This window comes from Dermacentor andersoni, chromosome 4, assembly GCF_023375885.2.
Source record: "Dermacentor andersoni chromosome 4, qqDerAnde1_hic_scaffold, whole genome shotgun sequence".
NCBI lineage: Eukaryota > Metazoa > Arthropoda > Arachnida > Ixodida > Ixodidae > Dermacentor > Dermacentor andersoni.
In genome coordinates this window covers 15,182,308-15,199,665 of record NC_092817.1, presented here as the reverse complement: position 1 = coordinate 15,199,665, position 17,358 = coordinate 15,182,308, and the positions used below count along the sequence as shown (strand labels likewise).

The 17,358-nt window shown below is 42.9% G+C and overlaps 1 protein-coding gene across 1 annotated transcript; it reads right to left on the bottom strand.

Moving 5' to 3' along the window:
- Window positions 1-1,224: 1,224 nt before the first annotated feature.
- Window positions 1,225-16,616, bottom strand: LOC126535772 (cytochrome P450 2A12-like; the record flags this gene model as incomplete). Its single annotated transcript, XM_050182566.3, has 7 exons — window positions 1,225-1,611; window positions 4,912-5,102; window positions 11,622-11,880; window positions 12,689-12,801; window positions 14,846-15,147; window positions 16,241-16,347; window positions 16,478-16,616. Coding segments are annotated over 7 exons (1,290 nt in total), but the record flags the coding sequence as incomplete, so codon positions are not given.
- Window positions 16,617-17,358: the final 742 nt, after the last annotated feature.

The following is a 17,358-nucleotide window of genomic DNA, read 5'->3' as shown; positions in this document are numbered from 1 at the left end:
AGTATACGACAATTACAGGAAGGACGATTACACCACTGAGAGGACTAATTGAATTGTCTCCTACTATGAGGTCTTGTCTATACTCATATAACGCCGTCACTTCAGCGCTCAATTCTTCTAGGTTACACAAAGTTTCTTCAAGTGCGAGAAATATATATATATATATATATATATATATATATATATATATATAGTATACACAAGGGGTTCGGAAAGCTGGTCGCACTCCAGACTCCCCCACCCCTTCAGAAAACTTTCAGCTCTCCGCCTATGCTTTATAGCAATCCTCCGTCTCTGTTTGCATAAATTCTCCCATGCGTGTCGAAATTGTTTGTGCGGAAGAATATGCAGATTCGCATTTCTGCTCGGTACGTAAGCCCCCTAGCAGATGAGAGCGCACTCGGCAGGGCGAATTGCCACAGCACCGTTTGCACTATCGACAAAGCGTCTAATTATAATGGTAATTTTTAGGAGTCTGGTAGAAACCATCAATCAATTACCGTCAAAACGATTGCGAGCGCAGTTAAAGAAGATTCGTCTGAACTATCATCATCATCATATGCATAGCGGAGCGTCATGATATGTTGCAACACTGTTGCGAAGAATGTATCGCCAACTAGCCCACGAGCAGACACACTTGCAAAACATTATTCAGGGTCATAATGCGGTGTCATTGTTCGACCCCACGCAACCCGTTTAAACCGATGACATTGTGGTGCAATTTATAGGGCCTCAGCATAGCATAAAGTTCAGAAACGCTTATGCAGCAGTGTGCGTAAGTGTCGATAAAATCAATGCCCTCGCTCGCATTTAACATAACACCTTCTTTTGGTTCTCAATAGCCGGGACCGACTTCATCTCGCGAAGTTCAGGTCTGTGAGTAATATTAGACAGCTTCTGATGAATCCAGAAAACATTATTTATGTTTTCCTCATGCCTATGGCACACGTATTAAAGCACCACTTCTTTTGTTTCTTCTGTTTGTGCTCTCTAGTGGAACCAACGTAGTAGTAAATATGCAAACTAAAAGGGAAAGCGCCAACTCGTTATTGCCAGCATTGCTGAACGATAGAACGCCTTCTATCCATGCAGGGATATCTATATGCGAGCCTTTTCACAGGCACATGAGTCTTGCCCAAAGAGTGGCTAATTCTCTAAGAGGCTACGCCAAAGGCTCTTTTTTTTTTATACCCTGAAGTTATTTGAAGCACGTTTCAACAAAAGCAAAAGGCAGAAGTCGTAGGTTCTTTACTGCAGCGCGCCGCTTACACACACGTCTTCAAGTCTCCTGACGATCTGTAGCACTATTAATTTATCCTTTGTAAAAACGCTGCCGGTGTCTTACTTGTCCACGCTCATCTTGGTTTGTCAAAATGTCAAGATTTTTCTGTGGTATAGCCTTCGAGGCAAGCAGAACGTTACGTCATGGTTTTCATCGTAATATGAAACGCAGCCCTTGAGTATCATCGATTACGGTTAATAGGGCGTCAAATTCGTCCAGCGAAATACTTTTGCCTTCTTCGGGAAGTACCCTAAATTTCTGAAGCACAGTAGTCACGTAGAGAAAGATTTCCATCAATGCAAGAGTCTCGCCCGGGCACCCTCGTTTTCCTGCAAGAGGAAGGGATAAAAAACGACAAGTCAGCTGGAACCAGTTAACGAAAAAAACGGACTGAAGTAGGCGATCGGTCACGTAATACTCGAGCTCCATATTTAGCGCTTAGCTCCTACATCTATCTGCCTGGACAATATCCTCTTTGTGGAACGTATGCTCACATCTCCGAGATCATTCACAGACTCGTCTAGGTGAATATCCACATTCGACAGTCTAGTCACTTATAGGGCTTGTAACTGTGAAGCTGGGGCCGACGTATGATATAACTTACCTAGGACTTGGCGGCTGAATTCTCTTATGGCCCCGATTTTATTTATTCAGATGCAGTGGAAAATGTTGAGCAAGCAGCATTACATATGAATAAACTTATAATATCAGCACACAAAACACGTGTGTCTCTATGTGTTTTGCAGGCCGCATTGATGTACATTCCTTTTGTTGAGCGTTTCGCTACCGAGTATTCTCAGGAAGAACGACCAAAATATAATGGTTGTTTTCATTTGTTCAAACAAACATATACACAAACAAAGGGCCAGAAATACTATTGAATATATTTGTTTCAGAACAGCGCTCTAAAAATATATCTTAAAATATGATATACTAAGAGCTTGTTTAACTCCACCAGTAGTAAGTAATTCATCGCAGATCTTAAAAACACTAACGCTATCTGATAAAGGCGCATTCTTTGCCCTAAAATAGAACAATGCTATTACTTAGATGAACGCCCGCACAACTTACGCCCAACTGATCTATGTGTGGTCAAGCCGAACCTGGGCGTGTAGGTTTTCATATGGACGAACCCAGCTTGTCCTCGGTATATAGGAGCGTTACAAAATTCAACGACTACACTGGCCCGCCCTCGGTAGGGCAAGGATGAAGGAGTGCTGCCATCGTAATGTTTGTAGCATAAGCGAAGCTATACACCGTATATTCTTGTCCTTCGCGCCGTGTGTCGTCACAAAAAAAAAATCTGTTTTTTTTTTTCCTGTCTTCTCGACCTGTATTCGCGGGCATTGCATGCTGCCCCCAGCAACAGCTGTTGGCAGCCGTTCGCATCTTCGCGAGTTTCACCTAGACGGAAGAAAAAATTGAGCCTTGTGACTCGCTATGTTACGCAAACACCTTTGCACCTAGTGTCACCGTTACCATGGCGTTTTCAAGAATCGTGATGTATAAGTATTCTTTATTCTGCTTCCACGATCTACAAAAAGAAATTGCGCTTAGAGCTTATTTCATGTCGGGCAAACACGCTGAATCGAACACCTTTACCTGGAACTGAAAAAAATCCGAGGACACCTAAGCACTTCTTATAAGTTGTGAGTGCGAAAGCATTTATGTCCAATTGAACGAAGCTGCGCGGCCCTTCGAGTTGTGAACTGTTTATGTGTATGTGAACGCACTGATAGGCTTGGTCAAAGCCTCCTAGATAGCACAGGGCCCGTGCGCTTCGATCCGTGACGACATGCTACCTTGCCCGACTTCCATAGAATCCCATGGGGACGCTCCCGAGCAAGCCGCGCTGATTTTAACGTCACCGCTTTCATCACAACGGGCTTGGCAATGGAAGTTTCGGTCCACGTAGCATGATGGGATAAAACAGAGCGCACAGGCCAGCGATCTCGGCGGCCCTGGTTTAGCCCAGGGGCTAAGACACTCGGCTTCTGAGCGTGAGGTGATAGATTCGAAACCCACTCCCGCCAATACTTTTCCCTTCGAATTTATTCTGTGTTTATACATTACATTCTTTATAGCGAATACCGAGGCGAAGTTGGAAGGCAGGCGAAAGCTTGCACGGACAGGAACGCGCGGACAACATATAGGCTTCCGAGGGCGATGCTCTCCCTTTTCACGCAACGTCTGGCGCGCCAACGAAGCAGCAGGTGTTCCCTTTCGCCCGCTCTGCTTCGTCTAGGCGCACACGTAACGTGGCGTGGCAGCCAATGGTAACTCTGCCGAGGCGCAGGTAACGGTGTCGCAGCCAATGGGAACGTTTCGCTACTTCAGAAGAGAAACGCCGGCTTTTCGATCAATGCGCCATTTGATGCCTTGCATAAAAAAATAATGGGTTTAGACCGAGCATGTTCAACATGCCTTGAGCAGATTACCGGTAGCCTAGTGAATGGCATACAGGGACGTGCAAATTTCGCTTAAAATGTACGGAAAAATGCTTTGCGCTTCCCGCTGCACTTTTCTTGTTCAATACTCGCAGAAAGACCTCATTTTCGAGTCTACGTCGTTCACAGTAATACTTGCCACAGTTAATTGCGTGGTTTCTAAGAAGGAATGCGAAGTTGCCTTCATTTATAGGGATGCAAGCTGCTGCCGCCACGGCACTAGCATAAACTCGTGTCACCGCCCACCGGCAGCTGCACTAAGTAGCCATTCACGGAGGGTCGCCGTGGTTTGCCCGGTCCTCTGGAACACGCTTATGTTATGCTAGCGCTTATGCTAGCGCCATCGCGGCAGCAGCTTGCATCGCTGTACACGAGGACAACTTTGCATATTTTTTTCTTAGAAACGACGCATGTAACTGTGCCATGTGCTAATGGGAACGACGTAGACTCCAATATGCGATCTTTCTGCAAAATTTGAGCAAGAACAGTGTACCGGTGAGCGCTAAACATTTTTTCGAACATATTAAGCGAAATATAGGCATCCCTGCAGATACACTTGCAAGGGAAACACTGCCGAGTACCCCATACGTTTATAAGTGTTGATGAGCAGTAGATAACTTGTGGTCATACAGACAGGTAACTTTCGTTTGAGGTACTTAGCCTATGGAAATTCTAGCCATGACTACGATTCAATATTGATGAATACAAGTCTACTTACACGGATAGATTCGCGGGAGATATTACGATATACTTTTTTCAGCACGGAGTTGTACAGAGCAGTTTCCTTGACAAAAATTCAGCGCCCTTCCACTCTGTGAAGAAAGATGACCAGCGAACCTGTGAATGTGGGCCCCCTAATGGCGAACTGCACCTCCACCGCGGGTCGGCCCGGTATTGCACTACCTTCGGGATCGGGCCACGTATGAAAAATTGTTGGTCTATGTCCGCGGAGACCGCCAGACACTAGCCATAAATACCTTCGCTGTAATAAGAGGCAAAGACTTCTGCGCTTTATGGCGCAACTCATTGTCTCAAGGTGTCAACAACTGCCCTGATATGCCTGTTTACATTTTCCGGTATTTGGATATACTAGGTACACGACACTAGGTTTCTGCTAAGCGAAACGCTTCAATATTTTTAGGTATGGAGGAGAGTTCTTTTGACAACGAGTTCCAAACTTACCTGTACTGAACGGTAGAAAGGCTATCGGTTTCTCTTTTACTTCTGTGCCATCGTCATTGAGAAATCGCGTTGGATCATACTTGGATGGACTGTGCCAGTTGACTGGGTCATTGTGAAGACTCCAGAAGTTTGCTACCACTATAGTACCAGCAGGCACATCGTAACCACAAATTACTGTGTTTCTTGCAGCCCTATAGTAAAAACAAAAAGAAACAAAATATATTATCTAAATTAAGAAAACGAGTCAATGCACACTGCTCCAATATATGCGAGCTAAAAAAATGGTCAGCATGACTTGCGAAAGAAAGCAACTTGGCTTGTGTTCGACAAGAACCCACAGTCACAGAACGCATTTGTTGTCTGGGGGAAAAGAGGTACTGAATTTATGAATGGGGAAAGCGACTTGGCTTGCGCGGCAAGGCAGTAGATAAAGGACTAAGTACACGAAAGTATAATCGAAAAATTTGCTGCGGTGTTTCCCAGGTGCACGACATATTCGGGAACCCTTGCTCCTGCTAGTACTATGTTAGCAGAATAGTACCACAGTGACTAGCATGCTAACTTCAGCACGTTGATTAAAGATGATGGTCATTACAGATCCTTATTATAAATCCTGCCATGATGCGGGATTACATTCATTTTTACGACATATATTTTTCTCGGCCTCAAGGCAACCCGCCTCGAAAAAATAAATCATTTTCATGGATGTCTAAAAATGTTCCCTTCTAAGGCAGTTAAATAGAGTCATATAAAGCAGAAGTACTGATATTTCTTAAATAGCTGTGTAAAAAGCATGTTAACGTGCGAACACAATACGCCATAGTACCGTGTATAGCAGTTAGTAGTCGCAATATGCTTTACGACTAATTGTAGCTAATTTGACTAATACACAGGGTGCATGCCTCTTCATATAATTTTGAGGCCATGAACTATGAAAACCCTTAACTACTGTTATTGAGGTGGTGTCGCAGTAGGAGCAAACCAAATTTTGCTTTAATTAATAAATTCCGCCGAATCATCGAAACAAAACATCACACGAAATATACACAGGAATTTCAAGAAATGAATCACTGTCTAACGAGAACTGCTCAGCTTGGAATATGCACACGTGGACTATTCTACGCGTGACTCGTGCTATAGCCGTAATCGACTGGTCCACGGGGTTTAAAAATCCTAAAGCAAAAGTGCGGCTATGAAAAACGTCGCAGTCGAAGACTCTGGATTGATTTTTACTACGTGGGATTGTTTAGCGTGCACCTTAATCTAAGTGCACGGGTATTCTAGCGTTCTGGCCCACCGGAAGGCGCTCGCCATGGCCAGGCATCGCACCGGCTACCTCCCGACCAGCACCCCTAAGCCACCGCGACGGCTGCCTCAACATGAGTCACAATTATAAATAATAAAAAGACCTCTTAGCACTAGGGTATCGAACAGCAACACGAAAGAGCTGCATGTGAAAAAATAGGCGACTGTCAAATTGCGCTTTTCTGCATTGGGAGGCGTTACGTAAGTGCCGAGATGTTGCTTGTGTCCTTATGTAAAAACCGAAGGTGGTTTGGCGCTGAACCTGTAATAACAAAGCCAGAGCTACCTTGCCTACTTTCTGCAGTTTCTCATTATGAAACCAGAGGCCACGAATACCGAACTTGGGGCTTTTACCAAAGGAAATCACCTGAGAAAATTATCGGCAGCAAGCACTCACTAACAAAGATAAGCTTGGAAAGAGTGATGAAGTCGTGCCTACTCTGCAGTGGGCTAGTTGGTTCGACATAATTAACACTTTTGCGCAAAGAGACGAAGGGACAGGACTTGAGGGAAAACAACACACGACGTGCTCAGGTGTCGCGTGTTGTTTTCTCGCTCAAGTCCTGTCCCTTCGTCTCCTTCCGCAGCAGTGTTCATTATATCTTGGCAATAACGTTTGCTCAGAAATGGAGCCGACTCCCACAAAATTTACCCGCTCTATATATCGAAGATGGAGCAAGTTGAACATTTTGACAGATTGATGCTGTCGCCTGTGTTTTAGCGAAAACATGTCGCCTAATCAGATTGATTGATTGACAAAGAGCTCAGTTATTGCGTCACACCGCTGTAACCTGTGAGTTTAATGCAAGCGAAGGACAATCCTTTCTCCAGCAAGACAGGTAAGTGCAGGAGAGCTTCAACAGCACCTTTGAGCAATCAGAAATTACGGATAAGTAATATGTCTGCTATAAAAGAACCAGAAAACACGGACCGATGCCATTGCCCAGCCTGCGTACTAAAACGCCGGTTGAAACGCGTAAGCGCCAAATTTTTCGTCCAAGCACTGTTGCAACGCTCCAATACTTGATGTTGAATCTGAAAAAATATCAGAATGGTATTCACTATCTTCAGTTTCTTACAGCAAAAGTGACGCCTGAAATTGGCCGCAAGATAAAAACGCCGAGTATCTCCATTGATGTCAAATTACCGCGCAACAATTTTGTAGCTTTTGCAAGAAAATCCAGACGCTTGGCAGAACAGTTCCAGTGTAATAGAGAGGCACATGAAGAATCGAGCTAAGTCATTCAAGAAGCGCCGAATAAAAATTGGTAGCACTGAGAAAACTATCAACAATACCTGACATAAAATCAACTTTTTAAGGGTGATAATTGGAGTGGTTGTGTTATGGAACACTGTAAGGTTGCATAATATGACTGTCAGTATATACGCCGACCGTGATGTCCCCGCAGTAAACTGTCTGACAGCTGTCCTAGCCAGCGCAGCACTCTGATAGTCCATTCACGTTGTAGAAGTATGATGCTACAAAAAACAAGATTGAAACAATTAACACTAGACTGCTCTGTCAATATGTCCTACGCCAGTCACTTGTGTTTGTTGTGAAAAATGACTGGCAAAGATGTATCCCACTCACTGAGACCGTGTAAGGCAGGCACAACGCTCTAACATGAAAACATCTGTGCAAGTTTTACATCTAGCTGCACGAACAGTAACGCGACAGTAGCGCATCAGTTTTATAGCGACACGCTGAGGGATTAAAAGGTGCGTACTAAGCCTCGTGGGATGTCACAGGGGCGAATCCGTTTCAATGTGTCACGCGAGCGGTGACACGCAGCCATCGACTCTCGTTCGACGCAACATTAGAAAATGTCTCAGTACAAGCTGCGCCAAAAGAAAGTTAGGATATTGCACTCTCTAAATGCACAAATAAAGAATTTATTGATTTATTATTTATAAGAAAGACAAAAAAATGAACAGACGAGCGCAGGCCTACAACTGACTTTATTGGAAGGTGATAAAAAAACAACCAAGGCTGGCATTTTAGCAATAGTTTCGGTATATTTACGGACTGTTTGGTCTATTTAGCGACAAATATTCGTATTGGAGGACCGGCTGCTTTGACGAAAGAAGTGGCGACATTTCAGTGATTCCGAAGTTATGATACTTGCTCCAGAAAACGCTTTCTAGAACACGCTTTACTATTCAAAAGGTATGAAAATGCGGCCGATATTCACTGTATGACGTACGGGCCCTTTGATCATGATAAGGTAACGATGGTCTCCCCTCACGGACGCCATACGCTGCGGTCAATGGCACTGAGAGCTTCATTGCATTCTTCACAGTGTGCTCACATAATGAATCTTTCTTTACATTCTTTAAAAAAGAATTAGAATGTCTTTTAACGCTGCAGTTTCATTTAGTACGTTTGCTTGGTTGATGTTCGCAAGCGTAGCAGTAAATTAAATTACCAAAGCTTATTGCAGTAAATTTTCTGGCGAGCGCTAGAACCTGAAAAACAAATCGTACAGATCAGTTGTAAAAAAATGTACATATCAAGTGGTTGGGCTCATTCACACGAATGCATACGTTATGCCCCTGTTTCTCACGGCTCTCAGAAAAATCAATACAGCACATAGATTTCCGGTAGATCAAGGAGTGGCCACGTAGTATCTGATATGTATAAAGGTTATGTATTTGGTCATTGCCACATTGACAACATGATTAAGAATTACCGCGTTATTCAGTTAACCTTTCACGAGTGCCGACAACTAGGAAATTCGCATGCATAACGCGGACGAAGTCTATTTTTGTACTAGGAAAATCAGGTGATTCTTACTCTCTTTAACCATGCTGTATTTGTAACCATAAAATCTGAAGTTGAAAGCAGGATATCAGTGTTCATCATGTTTGCTCTTTAAGGGTATGCGAGTAGTAATCTTTGAAACCGAATCGAATACGTATCGAACAGTGCCAGGAGCGAACCGAATCGAATATCAAATAGTTTTTGAATAGTTCTGGAATAATGAACAGCTTTTTTTCACATATAATGCAAAACGATGATGACATGCTAGTATCTTAAAGTTAGTAAGATTCTTATATTGCATAGTAATTTATAAAGCGGTTTTAAATAAAAACACAAATTGTGCATTAGGAGCAAACAAGCAGTTTCTTTACAACCACAGGACTCTTCACAGAAGGCGAATGATCACTGTATAGCATGTAGACTATGGCTACCTAAGCAACGCAGCCTACTTTACCTCGCAAGTTCTCATGTTTTATGTTGATACTATGCCCGCGAGGGTGAAAATTTACCGCACTTTTGTTGCACTTTTATGTTTAATTGATGGCAGTTGACGATCTGAAAAATTCGAAAAGTATTCGAAAAGCATTCACATTCACGAATAATGACTACTCAAGTCGGAGTCTAATTTAAATAGGACAGTATTCCATTCGTTATTTGAAAGTCACAAATATTCGCACACCCCTAATGCTTTTGTTTAGATATGTACATTAGTAAACTAAATCTAATTTACAACCTGCTGGTAAATTACGACTTTATTCCTCAACTGCGCGAGAGCTAGACGAACGCAAAGTGTTGCCGTAGATGCCTTATGCCATTTTAACCTCTATTCAAGTGTTCTAAAAGGTATACATTACATAAAGATTACTCAACATCTTTAGCGACAATTCTAGGGAGTTTACAGCAAGATCTAGCTGAATTTAATAATGACTTTCCTTAAGTTTAGCGAAGCACTTGAGAAAAGTCGGCGACGCTGACCCTGACATGGTGTTGCTGTACTTTTTTTGCTTTACAGAGAACACTTTTTATTTAAAGCCCGCAACACCTACTGAAACAAATATCAGGCGCAAGAAAAACCAAAGCAATCCATTCGCTAATTAACCTAATTACATTAATTAACCTCTTACTTACAAACTTTACGGATGATATCTATATTGGAAACTTGAAGGCATAAGACATAACATTCCAGTTTCGTGTTTCAACATTTAAAAATTGTCACGTAAACCGAAAAAATTCACCATAAGTTATTCGTTAAATTGACCTGTTTACGCTGCGCCGCATGCGAAGCGCGGCTCGCGGCGCCATTCCTTTGCAATGCAGCGAGGCCGAGTAGAACGAAGCTGCCATCGCACTTCCACATTTACTCGTTCCTACTGGGATCGCCACTGCACGCAACTCCCGACTGGATGTGCTTTCACTTTTTCACGCCGCCCTGCTACGTCACGGCAGGATCGCACCGCGAGCCGGACTTTGCATTGCCGCGTGAGTAATCAGGTGACTACTAACACACTGGTTCTTACGCTGGACACTGCACTCCCTTCGATGAGACGCATGCGCGCATTCTTTCATTTTCCTGATGAGGTCGAAAACACTTAAAAGCTTGGTTAGGGTTGAAAACACTGTTTTCACCTCCCCCCCCCCCCTTATTGAAGTTTCTCTTGCTTGCCTTCTATACCATCTTGTCGCACAGCTTGTACCAGTGCATCCGTACGAACTAGCCCAGCTTTAAACCTTACTGAACGTGGGAATGCCTCTTTTGCGAATTTCTCAAGGAGTTTTTTCTGAAAACTTACTTTGACTTCGCTCTGATATGGCGCTGTTTGACACTGTTCTTCTTAGAATATGTTGGACCATAATCATGCCTTTCTTTTTTCCTACGCTTTTCTGATCACCTCTACACTCGCGCATATGTATATATGGGGTGAACATTTTTATGTTTTAAGGAATACCTAAAGATCAACTGTTGCAGCTAACATGATTCTAGACCTTGAGTTGGATTATTCCGAGCGGCGGGAATTACTTGCATGATGAATCGAAACGAACATGCATCTCATTAACAAGAAACCGCTAATTATCTTCTTGATTACTTCTCTTACGACACATATTGCAGTTTAAAAATCATAGCCTCCGAGTTTGCAACGCGTATTTACTTGAAATTGATTTCCAGAATGACACCAGGTTGGAGATATGCACAATAAAACTCGCCATAAGAATACACTGTTGGTCCACTTACTTTATTTACAAAATGCTCTTTTATCCATTGATGCACAAAAGTTACGAGAACGCTCGTGTATTTCGTCCCACATTTTGGGAAATAATATCCCGAAACTGGTGCAGTTCTTGAAATTCCTTACAAGTGGATACGCCTTGCGAACTCACCGGCTCCATATCGTAAGTTGCACTATGCGCGATAAATTATTGAATAGGAAGTTAATTATTGAATTCCCGGTAATTAGATGCTTATATGTTTCAGTTTCCCCTGCTAGTAATGTACACGCCTTCGAATAATACAGCTCAAGAACAAGAAGTACGCTACATGTACCTCAACATTTGCATATACTTGTGTGTGTGTGTGGGTGTTGTACGTATGTGAGATAGAAATAGAGAGATGGAACTACTCGTTTCCACGCGTAGGTTCGTCACTTACGCCCTGTTTATGCCGATGGGTGATATTGTCCTCCAACGCAGCATCTCCAGTATTGAGGCCATGGCGAATGGCATGCGCAGCCGGTCGTCCCACTGAGGCGCCCGCAGCTTGCCCACAGCAGCATCGATCTCCCTGTGTATGCGCGCCTGATGACCATCTGGGTCACTGGCCGCGATGTACAGGTTCCACAAGATGGCACTCCTCACTGTGTTGGTCGAAGCGCTGTAGAAGTTGATCGCGGTCGCTTCCAGAATTGCCACTGCGATAAAATGTGACCTCTCACTTTCGCGGAGACCACTGCCCTCTGGCACAAGACGAGTTTGTCTTGTCTCCTAATGTCACAAAATATGGAACACTACATCCCATTCGAAGCAGAATTCTCTTATGTATAGCTTAATCAGTCTGTAGAAAGTCTATAGATGCTTTTATTTGAAGCTTCTACAGCGTCACTTGACGCCCCATGATCTTATGGCCCTCACTTTATTTCGACCGTTGTATGCCCATTATTTGAGAACAACTAGTCTCAAACATTGTGTACAGCCTTTGGTACAGCAACGTTTGTCTATAAGATATCTGTATCTTTCATGAACAAATGTGAAACTTCCTAAACGAAAGCAAACAAACATGATAAGTTTTAGGCAGTCGTCTTCAGGCTATGGAATTTCCTTCCTATACGAGAATTTCTCGAAAGTCATTTCAAGTTTAAAATCAACGTCCGTTGAAATTACTTAATTACAATGAAATGTAAAAGCTAGTCCATCGAGGAAACATCGGTTAATGTTTTCGTGCGACGTGCTACGTTGGCAATAACTTCCTTTCTTCGGAAAAAAAATATAAAATATACTTTGAAGAAAGCCGGCAGCGAAGGTATTCATTTGTTAGCCAGAAATACATGTTTAATTAATTTAGAATAGATGGAACTTCAGAAAAGAAGTTATACGGATTCGAATACGTTTAAGTCTTTCTGTTCTTTCTTCTTTTTTTGCTTTCAATATTTATCCCGAGGAGCACAGCAAAGTGTTTAAAGCCATCTCCACTACCTCTAGGGAGGTTTCAAGTATACTTACAGCTGAAGTGGGAATTAATGCCCTTGTTTTCTTGGACCTTTCTCAAATAACCATCTATGAAGTCTCTGTCCTTATATTGATCCATGATTTGTTCCCTGTTCTTCACTTCAGCTCTGTAAGACAATGCACAGGGACAGAATAACATGCGTACAGGTGTTTTAGAATGAACAGCCGCTGTGTTTGCGTAGTAAACTTATTCGTGTGGATTTAGGAAGTTTACACGCTTCTAGTTAGATTTAAGTTAATGAGTTAATTAGGTTAAATTAACCGAGCGTAACATAAGTTTCCATCGATTAGAAATAAATCTATCTGTGAAATAATTGATATTTCACAGAAAAAAATTGTACTGCTCAATATAGAAGCGACTGGAATGTCAACACCCAGCGCTATCTGAAAAGGAGGGGGGCGGGAGGGGAGAGGCAGGTGGAATTGTTTTTATATAGTCTGTGTTTATATTTCTTGTTGCCCCAGCTACACAGATACGGGTGTACGTTACTGTGCTATAAACGTACGGACAACAAAGGCAGAAGTGGACAGGACGCGCGCAAACTCACCACACACAAGTTGTGAGTCCGCGCGCGTCCTGTCCATTTCTACTTCTGTTGTCCGTGTGTGTATAGCGTAGTAACCCCCTTATTACAAGGTGAACTTCTACCAACTAGCCCAACTTGCCGCTCTAGTACACAGATAGTTTCCAAGTAAACAAAACATTCGTTAAGCGCCGCCGCATGCAACGTACACGTATAGTTATTCAGGAAAAAGACGGGGAATGCGGGAGATGGAAATTCAAGACGATGAGCAAAACGTCAACAAGGTGAATGCAGGAGCCAACGTTTCGACGAGTCCACTTGTCGAAACGTTGGCTCCTGCATTCACCTTGTTCACGTTTTGCTCAACGTATAGTTATTGTTACTTAAGAAAAAATAAAATAAGTCCAAAAGAATTCGTACACGGACTATAGTTCGTAATTTCTTCTTGAAAACGGAAGTTTTTTCGACTCAAATGAACAGTAGATATACCAGCACAAACTACAAACACGGCAGCTGGCTTCCAACATTTTCTTTTGAAATGATCAAACCAACTTTTTACTCGCATACATGGGATCAAACAACCGATACACATCAGAGATGACCATTCAAAAATGGCACTTCACTTCTTATCATTAATATTTACGTAAGCACTTCTCATGGCGTAGAGAAGCTGGAGATCTTGGCGTGAGTGGCTCTGGCGTAAATTTTAATGACAAGAAATTGCCCTTTCTGCATGGACATTTCTGACATGTATTTCTTGTTCGATCGCATGTCTGTACGAATAAAAGTTGGTTTGACGACTCCAAAATAAAAAGTGGGAAGTCAGCGCCTCCATATGTCGCTTGTGTTCATTTAAGTAGAATTTCGGTAAACTTAAACGCTTAAACGGAATAGCTGCTTAAACAGAGGAGCAGCTTCTAAATTGTTTTGTTTTGTATTTGGGTGATGAAAAAGCAAGCTTTCGGTAATCGGAACCTAAATTTTCACGGCTCACGTCAAACAGAATCAGAGATGCATACTTTGAAGAAACTTTAGAGACAGAGGCAGGATCTGAAGTACATATTTTGTGAGACCTGCCTTTAATTCAGAAACTCACTCTTGAAAACCGGTGGGAAGGGCTCAAGCAGGCAATAAGCTGACATATTTTTAGTCCCTAGCATGCCCGAGCTGCATAGATTCATGCTAGATATTCATGCTAGCTGCGTTAAGAGGGTGCATGGCATAGAGTGCTGTCCCTCTGCATGTATTTCTCAGTAAACGGAACGCCTCTTATTCAGAATATGTGTATTTCTCCGGTCCCTAGAGGTTCCGCTTAACGAGATTATACTGTGTGTCTTGTCAATTCGTGCTGTACAAACTCAGCTTTGAGATAACTTGAGCTCGATGACAAATGCGTGAAGTACTTCTTTACGGACAAATACTACAGCGCCCGTAATATACAAAGTAAGTGTGCCTACACTGTTAAGCTCTCAGAAAAGAGGCAACAGCACGACCACATTTTGAATGCGTGGATCTTATTTGAATACTCGTGGAGGAAATCCAGGTTGGGATGCCCTTTCATGGTCTCAGCGCCGACTCGCGGGTGTAGTTGCTGCGCGCAGGTTTCAATGGCGGCGTGTATACTAACCTGACAAGTTTTTTGAACTCTGTGAAAACGTAGTTGACGATGCGGAGCCTTGTTTTCGGGATGTACACAGCGAAGGAGCGGACTACGGGCAGGAAGTCGTTGAATGTGAAGAAGTTGGCGTTCTGCAGGAACATGGTGAGCAGTTCCGCGACCAAGCGACCCCGTGGCTCGCGGGGATCGCAGCGTTCGCCAAACAGCAGGGCCGTCATGTTATTAGCCACACTGGCAGTGAGCTGCTGCGCCACGTTCACTGGCTTTGCCTTGCTGAGTTCCAATAGGTTGGTGAAGCCCTGAATCTCCTCCTGATTCGAGAAAGAACGAGAGCATACGACATCCACAGCGTCCGCGTCAGCTCTCTTAAGGGACGCTCTCGACAATTTTATTTTCTTATTATGGTCACCCGTTTGCTGACATCTTGCACAGTATTAGGCATAATTTTGCTTATGACCAACAAGCGAACATTTCAGTGCGCAATGCACTGAACTTTGTTCACTGCAGTGTATTTCTAACTATGCATGAGTAAGAGAGGCAGCGATAAGCAATAACTTCAGTATATACAGTAAGATGACCTGAGGTAGGGGGGGGGACGTGAAGGTGGTGAAAGGGCCGGTTAAACGCAGTAATTATGAGTAATCAAGTGGTTAACAAATTGTGGAGTTTTACGTGCCAAAACCACGATCTCATTATGAAAGAAACTGTAGTGGGGGATTCCGGATCGATTTTTGTCACATCTTACCCCCATTGAAATGCGACCGCGACGGCGGCATCGAAACCACGTGCTCGAGCTCACCAGCGTAACGCCATAGCCACTCGTCAGCCATGGTGGTATTTACTGATTGATGATGTAATAATTAATTAGTATTCAATTAATCAATTAATTAATCGATTGATTTGGTGGCGCATAGATTGATTGATTGATTGATTGATTGATTGATTGATTGATTGATTGATTGATTGATTGATTGATTGATTGATTGATTGATTGATTGATTGATTGTGCATTAGCTGATGCCCGCTCCATCCAAGAAATTTGATTTCTGAGGACAACTTTACATCTACTGGTCTGAAATTAATAGTTTGCTGAAAGAAGCCGTCCCTGCCTCGCTTGTCATTGTCGCAGTCCATTTGCCGTGGTTTCTAGGCCAGCATCATAGCACCATTTTAGTGATGCTGCCAAAACAACTTTTACCACAACCATAAACTGTGTGCTGATTAGAGGTCATGGGTTAATTCTAGAATTGCATAACACTTCCAAGCAGAAATCAGTAGTTCTCACTGGAAGACAGGTCAGGAACCAAATTATGTGTACATATTACACTTCGCTGCTTCCTCCTATACTTTCGGGCTTCTCGGCTCGTACGAGAGGACATTTAATTCCCGCGCACTCGCACTTACCTGAATGTGCTTCTCCATGGGTTTCTTAGCAAAGCCCAAGTTTCTCAGCACCTGGAAGCAGTACCTTCGGTTCGCTTGCCATATTTCTCCGTTCAAACCTCCGATTCCTGACGACAAAAGGAGAAAATCAGGAATACTGCCAATTGGTGAACTACTTACTAACAGTGTATGTTGCTTACGATAAAAGTCAGTAAAACGTTCGAGAAAAGTGAACGAAAATATTGCAGAGTACCAAACCTTTCGTGTCGAGATACCGAAACACAAAGTCTTCGGGCCTGTAGAAAATGTCGGGATTGTTGAGACCTTCCCGGACGGAAGCGACGTCATTCAACACAACCACATCTCTACAGCCAAGGCGGACCCTGAAAGCGTCATAATGTTATTGCGGCAGTAAAATTAATCACTTTCACCGTAAAAGTTCTATGCTTAGGATTTCATTTGGTAATCCAGGTAAGATTTCTGTACACAACTTCTTTTACTGGCCTTAACTTGGCAATGCGGGTCCTTTTAATATTTTCTGTTCCAATAATTCCTGTGGGAATTACGATTCGTCACGAGGTTGATTTTGATGAAAGAAAACAGAAGTGACAACTAATGTGAGAGCTCAAAAACCTCACAACGAAAGAAAGCGAAAAACATGGCTTTGGGAACTAAGCATAGCGTTGTGCAGAGCGTTTCTCCTCTTATTCCTAAAATACAAATGCACCGTGCCACCCGCTATCTCTTAACGCTTTTTCTGAAAAAAAATAATGCATATCGCTGAATACAGTTCACAACGAGAAATCGAAATCAAGATTGATTCTCTTAACTTGTTTACTACGAATAGTAGATATGGTACGAGGAGAAGCACCCGATATTTCTGAAGAACTTTGAAAGACCTCTACTTTCTCCTAAGGAACTCGTGGATGCAACTGAAAAACCGCTATACAAGCTTAGTCTACTGCACATCATTCTCCGAAATATCAGAATTGTTGGTCTCAACGGTAGTCCTAATTATGGGCCTTATAACGTAACACCATTCCAATCTGTTCTCATTCCAGTCTCCTGACGTCAAATTTACGTAACCACCAACGCAAGCATAGGACGGTAGCCCGCAGCGTTGTTTGAAAAGCTCAATC